Genomic DNA, 24,241 nt, shown 5'->3' with positions numbered 1-24,241 from the left:
TGCAAAAAGTCATGGATTTCGTATGCTTATAGTCAGGTATATGATTAACCAATTATATTAAACAGGTGATCATGATCATCATTTTCATATGTAGGTTAAAACAGACATTAACTGTAATAGAAAGAGCTGTGTAGGAGGCATAAAACTAGGTGAGGAACAGCCAAACTCTGCTACAAAGGTGAGGTTATGGAAGACCCTTTTATCTCACAGGTCCACCATGGCAAGACTGAGCACAGCAACAAGACAGAAGGCAGTTATACTGCATCAGCAAGGTCTCACCCAGGCAAAGATTTCAAAGCAGACTAGGGTTTAAAGATGTGCTTTTTCAAAGAAGCACAAGGAAATGGGCAACGTAGAGGATCATAGACGCAGTGGTCGGACAAGGAAACTTAGTGCAGCAGATCAAAGACACATCATGCTTACTTACCTTCAAAATCAGAAGATGTCCTGCAGTGCCATCAGCTAAGAACTGGCAGAAACCAGTGGAACCCAGGCACACCCATCAACTGTTCGGAGAAGTCTGGACAGAAGTGGTCTTCATGGAAGAACTGCAGCCAAAAAGCCATATCTTCGATGTGGAAACAAGGCCAAGCGACTCAACTGTAGCGTCCTCATGGCTGCGGACTGTCGGGATTACTTACTCCCCCGGCGACCGCAGCCATGGATCTGTGACCGCTGGCTCACGTCTCTTAGGAAACGCCAGCGCTCACTTCCACTCCGGTCCGCTGTGTCCCGTAGGGTGTACCCAGCCTTAAAGGGCCAGCGCACGCACATGGGAATCATCCTAATCAATTAGCCCATGATTTCCCTGGACTATGAGAAGGGCCCTGTCCCTTTGTTCATTGCCTGAGCGTTGTTAGTATTCCCATGTCAGTCTTGCAAATTGTCCTTTAGTGTTGTCCTTTTGTTACCCGTGCCCTGTTACCTGTATCCCGTGCTGTGTTGTTCTTCCTTAGCCCGTTAGTTCTGGAGTCATGTCCTACTGCACCTACTGTTATCTGCCACATCCAGTGTCTTCTGCCACGTCTAGTGTCCTTTGCCACTCCCAGTGTCTTTTGCCACGTCCAGTGTATTCTGCCACGTGCAGTGTCTTCTGCCACACGCAGTGTTATTCGCCTCGTCTGGCGCAACCTGCTGCACCTGCTGTCATCCGCCATGTCTGGCGTAACCTGCTGCACCCACCTCCATCCGTGCTAAAGCCTCTGCCACTGTCTGGACTATTCAGGTACCCTAGTGCGGGGCTTTGTATTGCTTTGGTGCTCTGTTGTTTGGCCAGCTGTCACCCCGCTACGGCTGTGTGGCCTAATGAGTCTACATACACACAGACCGTGACATCAACTATGCATGAAAACGTTGGAACCGCGGTGCAGAAAAACGGCAGCCGATGCTCTGGACTGATGATTCAAAATTTGAAATATTTGGCTGTAACAGAAAGCAGTTTGTTCGCCGAAGGGCTGGAGAGTGGTACAAGAATGCGTGTCTGTAGGCAACAGTGAAGCATAGTGGAGGTTCTTTGCAAGTTTGGGGCTGCATTTCAGCAAATGGAGTTGAGGATTTGGTCAGGATTAATGGTGTCCTCAATGCTGAGAAAAACAAGCAGATACTTATTCAATATGCAATACCAACAGGGAGGCGTCTGATTTTCTCCAAATTTATTCTGCAGCAGGACAACGACCCCAAACATACAGTCAATGTCATTAACAACTATCTTCAGCGTAAAGAACCACCAGGAGCCCTGGAAGTGATATGGCCCCCACAGAAGCCTGATCTCAACATCATCGAGTCTGTCTGGGATTACGTAAAGAGACAGAAGGATTTAAGGACGCTAAAATCAACAGAACATCTGTGGTTAGTTCTCCAAGATGTTTGGAACAACCTCCCTGCCGAGTTCCTTTAAAAACTATGTGCAAGTGTATCTAGAAGAAGTGATGTTTTGTAGGCAAAGGCTTTACACCAAATGTTGATTTAGATTTCTCTTTGTTCATTCAATTTGCGTTTTGTTAATTGGAAAAAAAAAACGTAACATTTCTTTTTTTGAAAGCATTCTTACTTTGCAGCATTTTTCCACAACTGTCTAAAACGTTACCACAGTACTGTGTGTGTATGTATATACACAGTCGAGTCACATTATTATTATGACCACCAGCTAATATCCAGAGTAACAGCTGTGTGCAGCATGGACAGCAGCTAGATGGGCTGGGTGTGATTCAACAAGGTGCTGATAGGTTGTCTCAGGTATCTGGAGCCATGCTGACTGCAGTGCATCCCACATTTGCTGGAGGGTGCGTGGGGGAGGATCCCTAGCGCGAACAAGACGATCGAGGTGGTCCCACACATACTCAATTGGGTTTAAGTCTGGCGAATTAAGGGGCCAGGGAAGTACTTGGAAGTCTTGGTCGTGCTCTTCCAACCACTGTCGGACATTTCTGGCAGTGTGACATGTCGCATTGTCTTGCTGGAAGATTCCATCTGCCCCAGGGAAGACAAACCGTATGGGTGGACGTCATCTGCAACGATGGATTCATATTCAAATCGGTTTAGAGTCCCTTCCACATGGATGAGTGGGCCCAGAGAATGCCATGAAAAAATTCCCCAGACCATAACGCCACCTGCTTGTGTTCTTCCAGCAGTGGTTGCAGGGTATTTGTTCTCTGATGCTTCTCACCTCACACGACAATGTTCATCCGTTGGAAGCGGAAAACGTGACTCATCGGAGAAGGCAACCCTTTGCCAATCATCGGTGGTCCAATTCCAATACTGCCGTGCAAATAGATGCATCGGGGAAAAAAGGCTTCAATGTTAGCATAGGAGCAGTGACCATCCATCTGCTTTGGAGCCCCAGAGGGTTCACTGAACTGTTGTTTTAGACACATGTCTGGTAGCCCCCTGGTTGATTTTCACGGTGAGCTGCTCCACTGTAGCATGTCGTTGGGCCCTCGTGCACCTTCGTAGCCGCCGTTCACCTCTCACGTCAATGGCACGTGATCCTCCGCAGTTTCTACGTCGGTTATTCACAATGTTGCCATTTGTCCACTCACGATACACTTTCACCACAGCAGCCCGCGGACAGTTCACACACTGCGCTGTTTGAGAAATACTGCCACTCTTGGCCCTAAAGCCTCTAATAATCCCTTTTTGCAACTCTGATAAATTGCCCCTTTTATCCATGGCAACAACGAGTGATGTGTTCAGACAGGCTATCGCACACCTTATATACCCACCAAGCCAGGCCAAGACGCATCACTTTCTTCATGGGCTACGCACTGCCGATGTCGAAAGTAGGAGGTGGTCATAATAATGTTACTCGACTGTGTATACACAGATAGGGGGGAGATAGAGATAAATAGATATCACGGTTTTAAGTGGGGAGGGGGAAAACTTTTATTTTACAGATTTGTTTTTTATGCTTTTGGGTACAGTAAGGGGCACACTTCATACAGCTTTAAAATGGTAGCAGAACTGCTTGCTGTGGTGCTGTGCTCACAATGGGAGGGCAGGTAGGGATGCATACTGGCATTTTTAGCTTCACTTTTTTGATGTCCTGCCCACACAAGCCTGCAGGAGAGAGAGCACTACGGTGGGTACATGGTAAGGTGAAGTATGTACAGATAATTTTTATTACCTCTCCATTTTGCCGAATACCAGTTCTTTTTGGCTCTGTTTATTGTCTGAGGCACTATAGATATTTTATACTGATGGTGGCCAACCCATTTAGGAGCCAAAATAGACCGGTCATTAAAGAGTTAAACTAGGCAAACATTATTTCATTCTGTTGCTAAACTAGAGATTGGTACAGTAAGAGAAACTCTTATGTAGCATATGATCACCTGCTGACAGAACTGCCTGCCCAGCTGCACCTCAGCAGTGCGGCCCGTCTCACAGTTTGAGAAGTACTATTCTACATGGTGAATAGTCCCTGGCCTGTCAAAATGGCCTCACATTCACTGTTGAGCAACATAATTAGTCGAAGCCTTCTTCAAAGAACGCTAAAAGCTCAACCCCATGGACTTAAAGGGAACCTGTCACCGGCATTTAAACCAGCAATACCTGGTGGTAGTGGGTGAAAAATTATTTCTATATAACCTATAATTGTCTTCTTAGTCGGCTCTGTAGGTTTACTATTCCGTTTTTTTAGTTCCCACACTGTATTCTAATGAGCATAAGAGTCATATCTTCATTTGAAAAGAGTCAAATCTTTGAAAAGTCATATCTTCATTCCTCAAGTCTTTCCGAGCTTACCCCGCCTCCTTCACCCAGTACACAAAATCCTGGTGTGTGCGCACAAAGGGACACCGGATTATTACGATAAAAGGCGCAAAATGTTTGTAGACCGTTATTCACAGTCAGAGGAGGCGTTTAGGAGAGGGGATAACGGCAATGAACTTTTAATAGCACCGGCCAGTGAGGGATAAGTAAAGTTCAATAGGTGAAATGCTGGTGAACGGTTCCCTTTAATACAGATATACCAAAAGCCCTTGGCCCAAGGCTTAGGCAAAATTGTGTGTGAAAATAGAAAGACTAGGGATATTATGAATTTGCGTTAACCCATGATTTTACCATTGTAAGAGAAAAAAGTCGCCATGGAGCCATAGTCTGGCGAAAAGCAGTACCTGAGAGATAACAAATACATCATAATATATATTATAGGCTATTGTACCTTCCTGTTAAAAGAACACTAAACATAGAAATCAAGGTAAAAAGGAGATAAACTTTCTCACACTATTTGTCAGTCTGCAGAATCTTCTGCATGTTCCTAAACTATCAGTCTTGTAAAAATTCTGCAGAGAACACAGGAGTCTATTTCCTTTTCTTTTTTTTTTCAGCTGGTGAATGGCCGAGGGGGCAGGGGCTTAGAGATCCTTGTGTCCTTTTGTAGACAGGGTGGAGGTCCTGCTGCAGCCAGTTGTCTTACAACCAGACACAGGATTGTGAGGCAAAGTAGGGGGAAAATGTCTAATCTCCTGGGACATGCAGAAAAACTTTTCTATATATTTCTCAAATTCTTTGCACAAAATATGAGCAAAGTAGAGGATTAGATTAAAGAATATACCTTTTTGAAGCAATTTTTTTTTTCTACTAAATCAATGTTTTATGTCATTTTGCTTTATAAATGGACTGTTATTAAAAATTGTTTACTTTTTAAGATCCAGCTTCTATGTATCCTGTATACATAAAAGCTGTATCGTTCCGTAAAAGCCAATTCCTGTAGGTATCTGACATGCATGATCCTTCCAAATAACAATCATATCTAAGTTCATAAACATGCAGAGACCAGTTTTCAGCCCAGCTGACCTGACGGAATCTGCTTTGATGGAACGATTCCAGCTTCTTCGTATACAAGATACATAGAAGGTGTACATACGTGGCCTTTAAGGGAAGAATTGCTGGGGTACGTTTTTTTATTTTTTTTTAGAATGCGTTTTTTTTGTTTTGGTTGAATTCTTATTGAGAGACATGTGAGTTTATCTAACAAAACAAAAAATAACGCATGCTAAAAATTCAGTGTGAACTAGGGCTGGGCGATTATGACCTAACTCAAAAGCACAATTAATTGAACATGTATGATTACAATTAATGAACGATTTAGACTACGCCCCTTTTTGACATGCCATGCCCCATTTGCATGCCCGCCAATGAATTAATATATATCACCATGAGCCTACTGTATATAATATACCCCCTGACAATGCCCCCCCACACAGTATAATGGCCTCATATTGGCCCCCACATAGTATAATTCTACTGAGTGTCCCTCACTTAAAGCATAATGCCCCCATAGCGGTTTCTACACAGTATTATGCCCCCACACAGTTTAATGCCTCCATATCTGCCACCACACAGAATAATTCCCCTATAGTGCCTACCCACACAGTATAATACCCCATAGCTGCCCCCACACAGTATAATGCCCCCATATCTACCACCTCACAGAATAATGCCCCTATAGTGCCTCTCCACACAGTATAATGCCCCCATAGCTGCCCCCACACAGTATAATGCCCCCATAGTTGCCCCAATACAGTATAATGCCCCTATTACTGCCCTTCACACAGTATAATGCCCCTGTAGTGCCTTCCCACAGTATAGTGCCTCCCACAGTATAATGCCCCTATAGCTACCCCACACAGTGTAATGCCCCATAGCTGCCCCACACGGTATAATGCCCCTATAGTTCCTCCCCACACAGTATTATACACCTATAGCTGCCCCCACACCCACTATAATTCTCCCATAGAGCCTAATAAAAAAAATACTCACTTAACCTCGTTCCCACAACTATTGGAGGAGATCCCTCAGCAGGTCTCCTCTGGTCTGTGTGGCTCGGCGCAGACAAGTGCAATGTCTTCATTACATCACGCCTGTCTGTGCCAGGCTGCTCACGACTGCTGTTACATATTGAATGGTGGAGCAGGGAGCTGATAGTCCGGAGGACGCAGATACAGTTTAAACCGGGACATAACCAAACCGAATTGCCCAGCCCTAGTGTAAACCCAGCTTTATACATTATATTTGGTTATGGAATTACACCTTTAAAGGGGTTGTTCTACGAAAACCACTTAAAGAGGCTCTGTCACCAGATTTTGCAACCCCTATCTCGTATTGCAGCAGATCAGCGCTGCAATGTAGATAAGAGTAACGTTTTTTCTTTTTTTTTAAATGACCATTTTTATATTTATGCAAATGAGGCTTTCTAAAGTACAACTGGGCGTGTATTGTGTTCGTTACATCTGGGCGTTTTTACTTCTTTTACTAGCTGGGCGTTGTGTATAGAAGTATCATCCACTTCTCTTCACAACGCCCAGCTTCTGGCAGTGCAGACACAGCGTGCTCTCGAGAGATTACGCTGTGACGTCACTCACTTCCAGCCCCAGGTCCTGCATCGTGTCGGACGAGCGAGGACACATCGGCACCAGAGGCTACAGTTGATTCTGCAGCAGCATCAGCATTTGCAGGTAAAACAAAAACGTTACTCTTATCTACATTGCAGCGCCGATCTGCTGCAATAGGAGATAGGGGTTGCAAAATCTGGTGACAGAGCCTCTTTAACACCTATCGTGCATTCTCGACTGCCGCTCCATTCAAACGGGGGGACACGACATGATGATTCGTGGGGCCGATAAGAATCAGATTAGTGTTGTTTGTGCAAAACCCATTTAAAACTTCTACTAGTTCTACTAATAGAACTTTTGTGCATGGTTTAGGATTTTCAGTACTTAGTACGCTTTTTCTTACTGTAGCATTTTGTCAACCAGCTGCTGTAGATCAGATGTGGTTCAATTTAAAAGAGGCGTAGAAACCCATCACATGGCTAAGAACACATGAATTCGCTCTGTTTTGTTTTACGCTAAATTTTAGTTTTCATCTTCAATATCTCATCCCTTCACAGTCTCAATATATGAGCTATAATTGACTACATCTAGATATCATGCTATTGCCTTTTTTTGCTGCTCTGTTGAATATGGAATATTTTTTTAGTATTTTTGAAGATCCCTCATTTCTTGGCCCTAATCTTTAACTACAGTATCTGCTGATAATGGGTTATTGGAGGGAAATTTAGATTTCATTTTTCTTTCAGGATAAAATTTCGAGCCCTGCCTTCTAATCTGATTTAACCTGTGTCCTTTCATTGCAGAGCTCACAATTAAAGACCTTTCTTACTTTTATATGATTTGTTTTTATGGTTGCTTTAACAACATTCATATTGGTTTAATGTTCTCCTCTTTCTAGGCATGCTAAATCATCCACCAATACCTATTGCAGATCTTTCCGAGCACACAGAACATCTTAAGGCCAATGATAACCTAAAATTATCTCAGGAATATGAGGTGAGAATTTACATGTGCAGATCTTTGTGTTTCATAGAATGATATAGCTACATAGTTACATAGTTGATAAGGTCGATAAAAGACGCAGGTCTATCCAGTCCAACATATAATCTACCGTGTTGTTCCAGAGGAAGGCAAAAAACCCCATGAGACAAGTCTCACATTTCCTTTAGTAAACTTCAGTTTTCATAATTTGAGAAACACAGGACGTGAAGTCATTAATGTTAATTTTGCTAAGGATTCAATAAACTGAAGTATATGTAAGAGGTAGTTTCAGCAAAGTTTAAAACAATTAAAAAATTGTATTTCCATTGTATAAAATAGGACTGTAATATTATTATAGATGGCAGTTTTAGACACTCAGTCATTAAGTTATTAATTTTCCCAATGCTGTTTCTAGCAGTCCCATTAAATGGGTTGTCCACACCAAAAAAATCATGCTATATGGTGTGCAAATGTAAAATAAATAAACGTATTCACAGTCTCCGATTAGTAGAGTGCTTCCTTCTCCATCCTTGTGTGTGTCGGTTACATTTATGAAGGGGCTGGCAGTCTGGCTCACTTTATTAGCTAAGATAGCCCCCTTTACTGTCATGGTTGATGCGGAGACAGAGAAGGGGGCTGGTGTACCTAAAGACCTGAGCCAGACTACCAACCCCTTCATGTGTGTCACCCCAACAGAGGGAGGGGGAGAAAGCTTTAGGTGGCAAAGAACTGTGGCGCCGCATCACAGCTTATAGCAGATGCTACAAACTTCCAAGATCACATGACAGGGAGTGAAATTGGGCGATCTGTCTAGTTTTGAAAATGAAAGTATAAGTAAGTTTCTTTATTTCACATTTGTACACACCGAATATATTTTTTGGGCGTTGGACAGCTCCTTAATTTATATGAAAAGCGGGCTACTATGGGAACTCCCTAGCTGGAAATTGACCTTCGCCCTCAGAGACAGAGGTGGTCTAAATAACGTGTCAAAAAAGTACGAAAAAGGATTGTGGTGTGACAATTCCTTTAAAGGGAAACTGTAGACAAATTATATTTTATTGCAGTAAAGATTAGATAAACATAGAATATACTATTTGATTTATTTTTTCAGTCCATTGATCCCGGCCAGCAGTTCACTTGGGAGCACTCGAATCTTGAAGTCAACAAACCCAAAAATCGCTATGCAAATGTGATTGCCTACGATCACTCTCGTGTCATCCTCATGCCCGTTGAAGGTACAGAATTGCATATACCCACTCAGCAGTTTGTTTTTCAATAAAATAACAAATTATGTGTATTAAAATGTTAATGTTAATATGTTACAAAGTACACTGTATGGCCAAAATTATATGAATACCTGACCATTCCGCCTTTGAGCTTGATTAAAAAATGGGTCCCCTTTTGCAGCTATATCAGTCTCCGCCCAAGATTGCCAAACTTTTGCCACAAAGTTATAAGCATATCATTGTCTAAAATGCATTTGTAAGCTGTAGCATTAACATTACCCTTCACTTGGAAAAAAGGGGTCTAGCCCAAACAATGAAAACATCCCCACACCATTATCCCTCCGCCACCAAATTTTACAGTAGGCACTAGGCATTCCAGTTTGCGGTGTTTTCCTGGAATCCAACAAACCTAGATTTGTCCATCAGACTGCCAGAGAACATGTTTCCGCTGACCCACAGTCCAGTGGTGGTGTGCTTTACAACCACTCCAGCCAGAGGTCGCACTACATGTTTTCCAGCAGAGTAAAAATACTCCGCTTAGCATATTTGAGGAGTATTTTTAGCCAAGGAGGAGTAAGTAATTTGCGGTAATTTAAATTAATAATACATAGGGATACGTGGTGTTAAAAACTCACTATTTATGCGGGGGAAAACATTATAACTTAAAACAATGCTTTCATGCATAAATAGTGAGTTTAGGTAATTCGAAAACTAATTTTATATTACACACTGAACATAAGTGTAGGACACCACCTTTCTTGAAGCATGAAACCTGTCACTCTGGGACCAGGGTAGCAGACCATTTGAATAGACCAAAGTCAACACACAATAGTAGAACTGGAACTGTGGAACTTGTACAAAAAAATGATGTGTGTCCCACCTGTCGCCCCCAGACATCCATTTTATTTGGACTGGTCAAATCTTTTGTTCTGGGGTGTGCGGTACTATACATCGCATCCCAAAAACAAAAACGTGCGCAGCCCAAATAAAATGGGTGCCTTACATACACACATGATGATTTTCTTTCTGTGTTTCTTTATCTCCATTAGAAATGAATGTGCAGCAGTGTCAGGTGGGATTTGCACAGAACTTATTCTAGTCCAGCCGAGTTCCCACGTCACGGTGAAAATGTTTCATTTTTTTTTGGCCTGGGAATGTTTCGAAAATTGCGACAAAATGGTGCGATTTCAGGCAAAAAAAATGCATTTTCATTGTGACCTGTGAACCCAGGTAAGAACACATAAGCAAATGGATAGACCCCCTGTAGGTGGGTGATGGGGTCAGTAGCAGACGTAGAGCTGGGGCAAATGACCCGAGAGGATCACACTCCTGGACATTAAACATGGGCACATAAACACAGGGGCTGGGGGGAGGGTGATAAATGAAGAGGAAGCCATGGAGGAAGAAGATTGATGCCGCAGTGAAAGGACCACTGCCGTCTTACCTCCAGCCTTCCCTCCTGTGAGGACTCTGACCTGGGCACTGCCACTGCAGAAACTTGTCTCCGTCCTTCTTGGCCCTTGTAAGGGTATGTTCACACGAGGGCGTCCGTAACGGCTGAAATTATGGGGATGTTTCAGCGTGAAAACATCCCCGTAATTTCAGCCGTAACGGCATGTGCAGGTGCTTGAACGCCGCGTCCATTACGGACGTAATGGGCGCTGCTATTCATTGGAGTCAATGAATAACGGCTCCAATTACGGCCAAAGAAGTGACAGGTCACTTCTTTGACGCGGGCGTCTATTTACGCGCCGTCATTTGACAGCGGCGCGTAAATTACGCCTCGTGTGAACAGACAAACGTCTGCCCATTGCTTTCAATGGGCAGATGTTTGTCAACGCTATTGAGGCGCTATTTTCAGACGTAATTCGGGGCAAAAACGCCCGAATTACGTCCGTAAATAGGCCGTGTGAACATACCCTTAGTCTTAGGCACCAACAGTGCGAGACCGCCATAGAACTTTATTGGCTCAACGTGCCGGAGCCTGACTGTCGTCATTAGAAGTTGGTGGCACAGAGGAGAGTTCAAAGAAGTACATAAAGAGAGGTTCTGAGAGAACTATTATATGTAGTACTGTGCCACTAGTGCTGTCCTCCAGCTCAAAGTGAATTCAGTCTCATGCCTAAAAATAGGCATGAGACTGATTTCAAAGCGTTTAGGAGCCTTTACAGGTGTCAGTGACACCTGTATAAGCGTTATTGCGACTTCTGACTCCAGCTAATGCTTAGCGTTGCGCGTGGTGAACTTAGGCTTGTGTACAGCTGCTTGACTATGGATACCGATTTCAGGAAGCCCCTCATGCAGTTTTTGTGCTGATGTCACTTCCAGGTGCAGTTTAAAACTGTGTATTGAGTGATCCAACGGAAGATAGGTGAGTTTTACGTGCCACACTCTTCAGCACTTGTCAGCTCAACTCTGTGAGATTGTGTGGTCTACTTCTTTGTGGCTGAATTGTTTTTACTCCTAGATGCTTTACAGTTAGAGCACTTACAGGTGAATGGGGCAGATCTAGCAAATCAGAAATTTCATGAACTGACTTGTGGCAAAGGTTGCATCCTATGATAGTGCCACGTTTTCCACTGAGCTTTGCAGTACGACCCATACTACTACTACTTCCAGTGTGGTCTATGGAAATTGCATGACTCTGCTTGATCTTATGCACCTGATTGCAAAGGGTGTGGCTGAAAATTCGGATCTCAATAATTAGAAGGGTGTCAATATATTTTTGGCCATATATACTGTATATTGTCAAGTACTGTATATTGTGTTCTGCATCACTGTGAAGTGGTCCGCATTGATTGGACCGCATCACAGCGAGGGAGAAGACCATGCCCACTGAGGAGAGATTAGGTCTCCTCCCTGTTTTGATGTTAGCAATTAGCATATTGGGTGCCAAAGCGGAGCGTCAGCCGTAGAGGAGCAATGGAGGGAACAAAAAAGAAAAAGTACGGGAATTAGGAGACGTGGGGAATAAGGATATGTAAACAAAAAAAAAACTGATCACAGGTCCTCTTTAACGCAGCATGCATTAGAAGGTACAGGAGCGGGGATGTGAGAAACAAGGCAGTTACTGAATATTCATGTAACTTCTTCATTGAAATAAGTAGTTTTTCCATTTTTCTTGTGTAATTAAATTTAGTCGAGAAAAAAAATAACAGACCACATTTTTTCAGGATTTTTCAAAGAAAGCAAACACAAGGAACATACAGACAAGTTCAGTAGCTTTAAACTTTCTTTATTGATGAAGCACAGTAAAATAAAATATTAACCACTTTAGGACGCAGCCTGTTTTGGCCTTGTGGACACAGACTATTTTTTCTAATCTGACGTGTGTCGCTTTGTGATAACTTTTGAATGCCTTTACCAATCCAAGCGATTCTGAGTTTTTCTTGTGACATATTATACTTTGTTCGTCGATAAGTTCAATATTTATTTGTGGAAAAACTTCAAATTTGAGACAAAATTAGCATTTTTCAAAATTTTTATGTATCTGCTTGTAAAACAGATAGTAAAACCACATAAAATGGTTACTAGTTAACATTTCCCATATGTTTGCATCGTTTGCAAGGCTTAGAACTTTAGAAGCAATTTCTAAAATTTTCATGAAAATTTCAACAGGTCATTTTTTCAGGGACCAGTTCAGTTGTGAAGTGGCTTTGAGGGCCTTCTATATTAAAGTCCCCATAAATCACCCCATTTTGAAAACTGCATCCCTCAAAGTATTCAAAACAGCATTCAGAAAGTATTTTAACCCTCCAGGCATTTCACAGGAATTAAAGCAAAATAGAGGTGAAATTTACAAATTATTTTTTTTTTTGCTGAAATTCATTTGTAATATGTTTACAATACACAGGATTTTGGGGCCTCCTTTATTTAGGAATATATTTTAGGCACTATGTCGTGCTTGAAGAGGTGTTGTGGTGCCTAAACAGTCAAAACCCCCCAAAAGTGTCTCCATTTTGGAAACTAAACGCCTCAAAGCGTTTTTCTAGGGGTATAGTTAGCATTTTGACCCCACAAGTTTTTTGTAGAATTTAGCGGAATTAGGCCGTGAAAATGAATATCAACGTTTTTGTCCACCAAAATGTTGGATTTTTTCATTTTCACAAGGGATAAAATCAAAAAAGCCGCCCAACATTTGTAAAGCAATTTTCCTGAGTACGGTAATACCCCATATGTGGTCATAAACTGGGTTTTTTATTAGCAATTAATTAACCCTTTCAGAACTGATCCTTTTTTGCTTTTTCGTTTTTCACTCCCCGCCTTCCAAGAGCCATAACTTTTTTATTTGGTGTGAGGGCTTATTTTTTGAACTAGGAGTTGTAGTTTCTATTGACACTATTTAAAGTACCATATAATGTACTGGGAAACTGAAAAAAAAAAATCTTTGCGGGCTGAAATTGGAAAAAACTATGATTCCTCCATTGTTTTTTGGGGTTTGTTGTTACATCTTTCAACTTGCGGTAAAAACAACAACTTAACCTTATTCTTCGTCTCAATACTATTACGGTAATACCAAATTTATATAGTTTTTGTATGTTTTACTAATTTTACAAAGAAAAGACTATTCGTTAAAAAAAAAATTGTTTTGTATCACCACATTGAGAGCCATAACTTTTTTTTTCTTTTTTCGTCGATTGAGCGGTGTGAGGGCTTATTTTTGGTGGGACGAGCTGTAGCTTTTATTGGTACCATTTTATGGTACATACAACTTCTTGATCACTTTTTATTAAAACATTTTTTTTTTTGTGCTAATGTGACCAATTGTTTATTTCTTACGGCGTTCACTGTGCGCAATAAATTAAGTTTTATTTTATTCTGCAAGTCGGTACGATTACGGCAATACCATATGTATATCGTTTTTTTTATGTTTTGCAGCGTTTGCACAATAAAATCAAATTTTTATAAAATTATTTATTTTTTGTGTCACTATATTCTGAGAGCCAAAACTTTTTTATTTTTCAGTCAAAAAAGCTGTGTAAGGGCTTGTTTTTTGCGAGACAGGTGTTCGTTTTTATTGGTAGTATTTTGGTGTTTCCTCAAGGGGTCTAGTTTCCAAAATAGGGTCACTTTTGGGGGGTTTTCAGTGTTTTGGCACCACAAGACCTCTTCAAACCGGACATGGTGCCTAACAAATTAAATTTCATTAATTACATTTCACCTCTACTTTGCTCTAAATTCCTGTGAAACACCTAAAGTGTTAGTAAACTTTCTAACTGCTGTTGTGAATACTTTGATGGGTCTACTTTCTAAAATGGGGTGTTTTGTTTTTTTTAACTCGTTTTATTGAACTCCAAGCTTGCAGTACAAGAAAAAAAAGAAATAACTTTACAATGGTACTACATATCTTATAACGGTGAACACAGAATTAGTACATGTTATTCCAAACATTTCATACATCACAGAATACATTTCAAACACTGTATCTTCCCATACATGGGCAGGTGGTTATGATATAGGTCAAGTTAACACCATATATACATACATTGATAATAAAGTTACAAAAGTAGAATTGCTCACCACACTAGCTCACCATACCACCCTGTCCCACTCTTCTCACCTCCTTGACGATCAATGTAACATAGAATGCATATTGTTTCCCACCCCTAGGGTCCCTGATGATGCAAGCCAACCATCCCAGATCTTCCCAAATTTATTAACACATTTCCTATTTCTGTACACCACTCTCAAATGGGATGACATTATCAACCAGGGATTTCCATTGCGTAACGGTGGGAGGTCTATCCGCCATCCATCTCAGGGCTATAACTTTGCGAGCCAAGAACAGTGTTTCCCTAAGGAACACCCGGGTATGAAATGGCCATTCCTCCTCCCACAACAATCCCAACAGGCATAGTTCCGGCGTCTTGGGTATGGGCACCGACACAATATCCTTCAGAACTTCAAGTACCCCCTCCCAGAAGGAACTAATGCGCGAGCACTCCCAGATGAGGTGTATAAAGTTTGCCCCTGAAGAGTGGCACCTGTGACATTTCTGAGTTCGGCATCCGACCCATACGGTGTAGAAGTGTTGGTGTAAGGTAACACTGGTGTATTATGTACAGTTGGGTCAGCCTATTGACAGAAGGAGATACCAACTTATGAGACTCTAGGGCCTCTGACCAGTCCTCCTCGGACAAGCCGGGGATAACTGCCTTCCATGCCGACTGCACCGGAAGCTTATGCGACTCAGTTCGTACATTCAGGAGATGAGTGTACAGTGCCGAAATAATGCCCTTGGGTCCCTGTGTTTTTAGAACTCCAATCAATGGGAACTTCGAAAGAGACGGAGACCGCGTGTCAAATTGGGCGTTCAACGCATGTCGTAGTTGCAAATATCTGAAGAACTGGGTGCGATGTAAACCATATTCTTCCACCATCTGAGAAAATGATAGCAACACATTTTCCCTATAAACGTCCCCCAGACACAGCACCCCATTGACCTTCCAATACTCTGAACCCTCCATCATTTGTAAATGTGTGAACATGGGATTGTCCCACATCGGTGTCCCCTCCTCCAAAGCCCCGAAGCCACATATCAACTTAGCTGCTTTCCACACCTGATGAGCTAGTCTGTGAAGTAGGAGTAGTCTCCCTCTAAACAAATTGGGATTCTCCAGCACCGGCCACATGACCGATATTCCTAGCACCTGTCCTAAAGCATAGTCGGCAAAGGATTCCGTACCCTGTCCGATCCATTCTTTCAAATAGCGTAGTTGACCACTCAAACAGTAAATATAAAAATCAGGCAGTGCCATTCCTCCCCTATCCCGTGGACATTGTAGTTTGACCAAGGCAAGCTTCCTTCGAGATTTCCCCCATACAAAGCCAGCCGTCAATGAGTGCAGCTTATTAAAAAAATATCTCGGAATGGGACCATTTGCATGTTCTAATAAATATAATCCTTTAGGTAAAAGAATCATCTTCACCAAGTTAACCCGACCTGCCACTGAGAGCGGCAACGTTTTCCATGTCTTAAATTTCTCCTCTAAGGCCTCTAGAGGATATATGTTTTTGTCATGAGACTCTGCAGGGAACTTTGTGATGTATATACCTAAATATTTAAAATTAGTGACCACGGGCAGGTTATAATATACATCCGGCCAGTCCACTTCCCATAGCGGCATCAGGGCTGACTTAGCCCAATTTATCAGCAGCCCAGAATATCGGCCAAAACGATTCACAATATCAATAGCCCTTGGGAGAGTATCATGTACCTCGGACATGTAAAGGATCAGATCGTCTGCATATAAACCTACTCTGCTTCCTCTGTTCCCAATTTTCACTCCCTGAAATATATGATCCTGACGTATATGGATGGCCCGAGGCTCTATGGCTAATGCAGAGAGAAGAGGGGATAATGGACATCCCTGCCTGGTGCCCCTACTCAAATAAAAAAAAGCAGTACCCCTACCATTAACCAATAAATTGGCTCTGGGATGTTTATATAGAATGGATATCCATTTGGAGAATCCAGATCCAATCCCAAATTTAGACAATACCGCTTGCAGATAATTCCACTCCACTGAATCAAAGGCCTTGGCCGCATCAAGCGAGGCCATCGCCCATTGTCTGTTTAACTTCCCCCCTACCTGTGAAACCGCCTGAGCCCTCCGAATATTCCCCGAAGTGGATCTCCCAGGAATAAAACCAGATTGATCCTGATGTATAAGTGAGGTGACAATATGATTAAGTCGGTTTGCCAGAATTTTAGTTAAGATCTTATAGTCTAAATTGAGCAGGGAGATAGGTCTATATGATCCACACTCCATGGGATCTTTGTCAGGTTTCAGCAAAATGATAATGGTAGCTTCATATAAAGAGGTGGTCAAAACTCCCTTTTCAAAGGCTGCTGCATTCATCTGGAGCAACTCAGGACCAATAATCTCTAAATATCGGGAGTATACCTCCAACGGGATTCCATCAGGCCCAGGCGATTTCCCATTATTTAAATCCTGTACGGCCGTCTGCAATTCTTCCAGAGTAATAGCCTCATCTAAGCGGTCTCTATGCTCCCCTGCTAGCTGCGGGAATGTAATCCCCTCCAAATATTCCATCAATGAGTCTTCCGAGTAATCACACTGAGATGTATATAGATCAGTATAAAATCTGCGGAACCTATCCCCAATTTGTTAATCAACATTAAGAGGTCGTCTTCCCTCATCCAAGATTTCCAGAATGGTCGGAGATGATTGATTAGAGTGTACTATGTGCGATAATAATCTACCAGACTGATTACCTAGTTCAAAGGCGTTTTGTTTAAGAGAAAACAGCTTCCTATCACCCTTCTCCCTGAGATGTATCTGATACAATCTGCCCGCCTGCTGCCATTGCAGTCTGTTGTCCTCAGTCGGCTCCTCGATATATGCCTGTTCCAGGTCCCTGCACGTCCCTGCCAATCTATCTTCCTCTACCCTTGATGTCTTTTTAATAAATGAGATAGTGGACCGCAAACAACCCCTCAAATATGCTTTAAACGTGTCCCACCTTCGGAAGATATCAGTCTCTTCTTCGTGGTAAGAGTTGGGTTAACTGATCAGGAATACGGTCATTAGGCCCTATCAGGGATAACCAGAATGGGTGAACTCTCCAGTTTAGTTTGCTAGCTTGTCTATCGTATAAACGAAATGTCGCCTGCAAAGGCGCATGATCCGAAGCACTAGGAGGGGCGTATTCAATATCAGCTACCCTGGGGCCCAAGGAAGCCGATCCAAACATATAGTCTATTCTAGACAGCGCCCCCCTAGCAGGAGTAAAGCATGAGAACTCAAGAGATTGGGGATGTCTCAGTCTCCACAAATCCACCCATCCCATCTCATCTATCAGTCGTTGCAAGTTGGAGGATGAGTGCAACTCCCTAGTCTCGTTCCGAGGTATAAATTTATCAATATGCGGGTTCAGTAAAAGATTAAAATCTCCCATACATATGACCTTGGCTTCAGGGTAATTGTCTACAAAAGTAACTGCTATCTGCAGTATTAACAGGTTTGCTGGAGGTGGCGCATATATCCCTATGATGACAAAGGGCACACAGTTAATATATGCGTGGACAAATGCATATCTACCCTCTGTATCTTTCACCGTCTTGGTTGCATTCCACCGTACCGATCTATGAACCAGTATAGAAACCCCTCGAGTATATGACATGTGCCTCGAGTGCTCCGCCCATTGAACCCATGGTTTTTTTAAATGATGAATTGTATCAGCCGTGAGATGGGTCTCCTGGAGGCATAGAATGTGCGGTCCAAATTCCCTCACGTGTGCAAACACAGTAATTCTCTTGCGAGGGGTGCCCATGCCTCTAATATTCGATGACATTACTTTCAGATCAGCCATACAAGCAGACCCTTACATGTTTGCAGAGGATTCCCCCACTTATCCCCTGTATATCATAAAAGCCATATACCAATATCATAGATTTCGTAAATTGCATAGATTGTTTAGCAAGCTGTGTAACTTTTATCCAACAAAACAAAACTTCCCCCTGTGCGGGCTTCCATGAGAGTAGTCCCCTCCCATGGGCAAACTTATCAGTAACCTGTAAAGGTATAAGTGTAGCTGTTATACCGTGGCTGATGGTTACGGGGTGTCTGTGCATACAATTAGAGATGGTAAGGTTAACCTACACAGAAATAAAACAACTGTAGCAACCACATTTCCTCGCTATCTCCCATCAGACCTCTTCACACTATCAACAAGAAATACTGGACAGTCCAGAAGGTTAACGGATGCATCGACTTCCCTGCGTCATGGCTTCAGGTATTCAAAAAGGAGTGTCCAGTTCCAGTTTCCCAATCTGCCAGTCCTTTCACCAAGAGGGGAATTCGTGCTGCATACCTGGACATCCGGTATCTCGACAAGCATAGCGAGTCCCATGTGGCACGACTTAAGCCCTCTGGTCACCTGGTCGCAAAGATAGCCATTCTTCAGCTTCCCTTGGATCTCCAAAAAAAATCACTTTCCCTCCATCAGTGATACGTAGACGAGCTAGATAGGCCATTGAGTAGGATATATTCAGATCCCGCATCTTTTTCTTTACAGCAATAAATGTAGCGCGCTTCTTTTGTAATTCCGCCGAAAAATCTGTAAACAAGAGCACTCGGGAATTCTCATGCTGGATATTGGGGTGCTGACGAGCCATCTGTAAGATCTGATCCCAGTCTTTCCAATTAAGTAAACGTGCTAGTAAGGGTCTTGGCATGCCGGGCAGAGGTGGTCGTGCTGGCACTGTGTGCGCGTTCCACCGCGAATGCTGCTGAAAAATGCGCTCCAGGGAAGGTGGCACGGAACCACTGCTCAATAAAAGCGCCTGGCGTTGTTCCTTCTACTCGCTCCGGCAAACCAATAAGTCTGATATTATTCCTGCGTGAGCGGTTTTCCAGGTCGTCACATTTCTGCTGCCATATCTCCACTTTGGCCTCCATTGCCGACAATCTCTCAGGAATGCGTAAATTAGCATCTCCAATGGCCGAAATTCTGTGTTCCGTGTCTTTTACCCTTTCCCTTAGCTTCTGCACATCATGGTGTACCAGGCCCAGATCCACCCTCACCTCCTCTATCTTCCCCGTCAGCGACGTAGTGGACAGAGTGATAGCCTGCAGCAGTTGTTCATATACCTGCTGCAGGGTCAGTTCTGGCTCAGGCTCCGTCTCCTCTTGCTGTGTCGTGCTGGTGCTCTGACCTCGTGGTGGCCTGGAGCGCTGTGCCGGAGACTCTGCGGCGCCATTTTGAGAGCTGTCCCGGGCAAAGTTTTTCAATTTCTCCCCCGCCGACGTACCTTTTGTGGGACCCATCGGTGCCATGACTCAGTGCCACTCTGGGAGGCTATGAAGAGGTCTGTCTGTCTCAGGATACTATGCAGTATCACAGGTATTGCGGGTTACCGGACGGAGCTCTCACTCAACACGTCCTCTCATGTTGCCTGCTGGCCACGCCCCCCTAAAATGGGGTGTTTGATAGGGGTTTCTAATATATGGGCCCCTCAAAACAACTTCAGAACTGAACTGGAACCTAAAAATAAATAAATGAGGCAATACTTCGCTTCTTACATTATACTGATAATGAGCAGTGCCCACCCCGAGATGACCCCAGTTTTGACCATATGTATAAACTGAGACCCCTATTAGACCGTTTCAGTGCCTGGTTTTCCCAAGCATACACCCCCGAGAATTGTATTTCTATTGATGAGTCCTTGGTACATTTTAAAGGGAGGCTTCAATTCCGCCAGTACCTGCCGAGTAAGAGGGCAAGGTATGGCGTGAATAAGCTGAGTGAGAGTACATCAGGGTATACTTACAAATTTAGGATATATCAAGGGAAGGACACCAGTATTCAGCCCCCAGAATGCCTCCCCTTACTGGGAATTAAACATAAAAATTGTGTGGGATTTGGTGCACCCACTGCTGGACCAGGGTTACCCCCTCTACCTGGATAATTTTTATACCAGCGTCCCACTCTTCAAGTGCCTCGCTTCCAGAAGTACTGCGGCATGCGGCACTGCTAGAAGAAATCTGAGAGGCCTCCCAAAGACACTGCTTGGGCAAGCACTCAGAAGGGGTGAGAGCAGGGCACTTTCTAGCAGCAACATATTGTGTGTCAAGTACAAGGATAAGAGAGATGTCCTTGTATTGACAACAATACATGGCTACACCAGTACCCATGTACCTGTACGAGGTACCAATACAGAGACCCCCAAAGCAGACTGCATCCTTGACTACAATAGTTACATGGGAGGGCTGGACTTGTCAGATCAAGTCCTGAAGCCCTACAGCGCCATGCAGTGGGGTATAAGAAGTTGGCAGTGCACATCATACAGATGGCATTGTATAATGCGTACGTGCTACGTCGATGTAAAGGCAGATGGGAACTTTCCTGGAATTTCAAGAGGTGGTTATCAAGAAACTAATATTTAGGGACCAAGAAGGGGGACACCCAGTACTTCTGGAAGCGAGGCTACACGCATCGTACCAGGGCAACACTTTCCAGGAGAAGTTCCCCAAACTGGCAAGAAGGGAAAAAGTCAAAAGAGGTGCAAAGTCTGCTATAAGCGGGGGATAAGGGAGGACACAATATATCAATGTGACACGTGTCCCGAAAAACCAGGGCTCTGTATGAAAGAGTGTTTTAAAATTTATCATACATCCCTTGATTTTTAATCTACCCCAGTTTTACTTACCCTGATGCACTCCACACAGTTTATCCCCCTCATCTTTCCCTTCTGAGCCCTGCTCTGTGCCCAGGCAGCTAATAACAGCCACATGTAGGGTATTGCCGTACCCAGGAGAACCCACATTACAGTTTATGGGGTGTATGTCTCCGGTCAAAATGCTCACTACACCTCTAGATGAATGCCTTAAGGGGTGTAGTTTTTGAAACCGGGTCACTTCTTGGGGGTTTCAACTGTACTGGTACCTCAGTGGCTTCTGCATACATGACTTCGCACCAGTAGGCCAAATGGTGGTCCTTTCCTTCTGAGCCCTCCCATGGGCCCAAACGGCAGTTTATCACCACAAATAGGGTATTGCCGCACTCAGGACAAATTGGGCAACAAAATGTGGTCTTTTGTTCCCTCTGAAAAGAAGAAATTTTGATGAAAAATTAATTTTATTGGAAAAAATTTCATTTTTTAAATTTCACAGCCCAATTCAAATACGTGCTGTGTAGAAACTGTGGGGACAAAATGGTAACAACAACCATAAATTAATTCCTTGACGGGTGCAGTTTCCAAAATGGGGTCACTTTTGGGGGATTCCTACTGTTCAAACCTGGCATGCTGCCTAAAATATATTCTAATAAAAAAGAGGCCCCAAAATGCACTAGGTGCTTCTGGGGCTTGTGTTTTAGTCCACGAGCACACATGTGGGACATTTCTAAAAACTTCAGAATCTGGACAATACATATTTTGTAGTGTTTCTCTGGTAAAACCTTCTGTGTTACAGAAAAAAATGGAATAAAATTGAAATTCAGCAAGAAAAATGAAATTTGCACATTTCACCTCCACTTTGCTTTAATTCCTGTGAAATGCATAAAGGGTTAAAAAAAAACTTTCTAAATGCTGTTTTGAATACTTTGAGGGGTCTAGTTTTTAAAATGGGGTGTTTATGGGGGTTTCTAATAGGCCCCTCAAAGCCACTTCACAACTGAACAGGTACCTTAAAAAAATGGCTTTTGAAATTTTCTTAATATTAGAAATTGCTGTTTATGTTCTAAGCCTTGTAACGTCCAAGAAAAATAAAAATGTTCAAAAAACGATGCCAATCTAAATTAGACATATGGGAAATGTGAACTAGTAACTATTTTAGGTGGTATAACCATCTGTTTTACAAGCAGATGCATTTAAATTCAGAAAAATTCTATTTTTTTCTAAATTTCCTCTAATTTTTCACAAATAAACACTGAATAAATCGACCAAATTTTATCACTAACATAAGCCCAATGTCTCACGAGAAAACAATCTCAGAATCGCTTGGATAGGTTTAAGCATTCCGAAGTTATTACCTCATAAAGTGAAATATGTCAGATTTCAAAAATGGGCTCTGATCCTTAAGGCCAAAACAAGGTTGCGTCCTTAAGGGGTTAAAGACTTATTATAGTGGGGAAAAAAATTATTTTTACACTTTTATAGCTCTGATCGCTGTTAGAATACATTACACTACCTAGGTAGTGTAATGTATTCCAACAGTCAGTGTGATGTCACAGTCACTCTGACAGTAAGCCTATGAGGACCAGCCAGAGGCTGCTCCCTATAGGCTTCCATATATGGCAGACCAGGAGTCCGTTGTCTGGCCCCTGGTTGCCATGGCAGCCTCCACGATTGCATGGCAGCTGCTGATGTGCTATAAACCCCCTAAATGCAGCAATCGCAATCGATCGCCGCATTTAAGGGGTTAATTGCCGAAAGCAGTGGCGATAAGCCGCTGATATGCAATACTGGAGTGTCCGCTGTCAGGTACAGCTGACCTCCCGGTTCCCGATGCACACTGTCACCGACAGTGTGCATCGGGAACGACAGTGACTTCTTGTCACTCTGACAGGAAACCTATCCGGACCAGCCGGAGTCTGATCTTGATAGGCTTCCATCCATGGCAGACACGGGGGCCATTGTTTGGCCTCCGGTTGCCATGCCATTTATTGGCAAACCCCGCGATTTCATCGTGGGGTACGCGATGAGCTAGAAACCCCTTAAATGCGGCGATCACCGCATTTAAGGGGTTAATTGCTGAAATCAGCGACAAAGTACCGCTGGCCGGCAAGAGTGGAGTGTCAGCTGTCGAAGACAGCTGACCTCCCTGTTCCCGGTGAACACTGTCGTCGAGAGTGTGCACCGGGAACGACTCAGTAATTATATGTCCTCATGCGGGAAGTAACCTCCCGCAATGACGTATAGTTACTGAGTCGTGCGGGTAGGGGGTTAACCCCTTGGCGCCACGGGCTGTATATTTACGGCGCTAGAAGCCTGCAGTTAAGGAATAGTGGTCTAGTGATGACGCAGGCACGAAAGCTGTGCTCCTGCCCTCACCCATGGAAGGACGGCTTTGATGGACAGCCAGTCTCCTGCGGCAACGGACAAATTTGTAGATATCTCCTAAGAAAGATCATCATGACTGCCTCTTGTAGATGTCAATTAGGTAGTGCCTTAGGTATGGCTTAATAGGTTCCTTTTTTACTGACTTAGGTTCGTTTTTTACTGACAGCAGCAAAAATGCATTAGAATCCAAAGGTATTCTATGCATTATTTGTTAAAAGTAAAATTAATAAGTAAATGTCCTCTAGTAAGACAAATTTTTTTAAAATAAAGTTGTTTTAAAAAAAGACAACTAAACGAAGGAAAAACTTCTGAATGGGTAAGCATTTTTTAGTTGTCTTTAAAGGGGTTGTTTCATGAAGAAAAACCCTGTTCATTTGCTCTATTAGGGCATATGGGCATCATAGGGGTCCTGCACTCAGGAACCCCTCTATGTGCCATAATGGAGAGCTGCTGGACAAATGGCTCCTGATCTGGCACACTCGAGACATCCTTGTATTAATGAAGGCTTTTTATCTAAATGAACGCAATGTAATACTACTAAATGCCTGGCAGGCCGTGGCTTCCTCGGGAAAAAAACAGCTGTTTGCATGAGGGCGGGAGCAGGAACCAGGGTAATCAGCTGGTCATCCCAGGTGCCGCTTTCTGAAAGGAGTTTTAATTGTTCAGAGGATTGAAAG

At 43.1% G+C, this 24,241-nt stretch overlaps 1 protein-coding gene across 1 annotated transcript in view; it reads left to right on the top strand.

The window, feature by feature from the left end:
* PTPRS (protein tyrosine phosphatase receptor type S) overlaps positions 1-24,241 on the top strand; it is a 523,802-nt gene that overhangs the window by 407,676 nt on the left and 91,885 nt on the right. Inside the window, exons 25-26 of the mRNA XM_075864303.1 lie at positions 7,729-7,826; positions 8,923-9,046. Coding sequence (XP_075720418.1) covers positions 7,729-7,826; positions 8,923-9,046 — 222 coding nt within the window. The remainder of the gene's footprint in view (positions 1-7,728; positions 7,827-8,922; positions 9,047-24,241) is intronic.

This window comes from Rhinoderma darwinii, chromosome 1 (assembly GCF_050947455.1).
Source record: "Rhinoderma darwinii isolate aRhiDar2 chromosome 1, aRhiDar2.hap1, whole genome shotgun sequence".
Taxonomy (NCBI): Eukaryota; Metazoa; Chordata; class Amphibia; order Anura; family Rhinodermatidae; genus Rhinoderma; species Rhinoderma darwinii.
The sequence above is the reverse complement of the archived record's forward strand: the minus strand, read 5'-3'. Positions and strand labels throughout refer to the sequence as shown.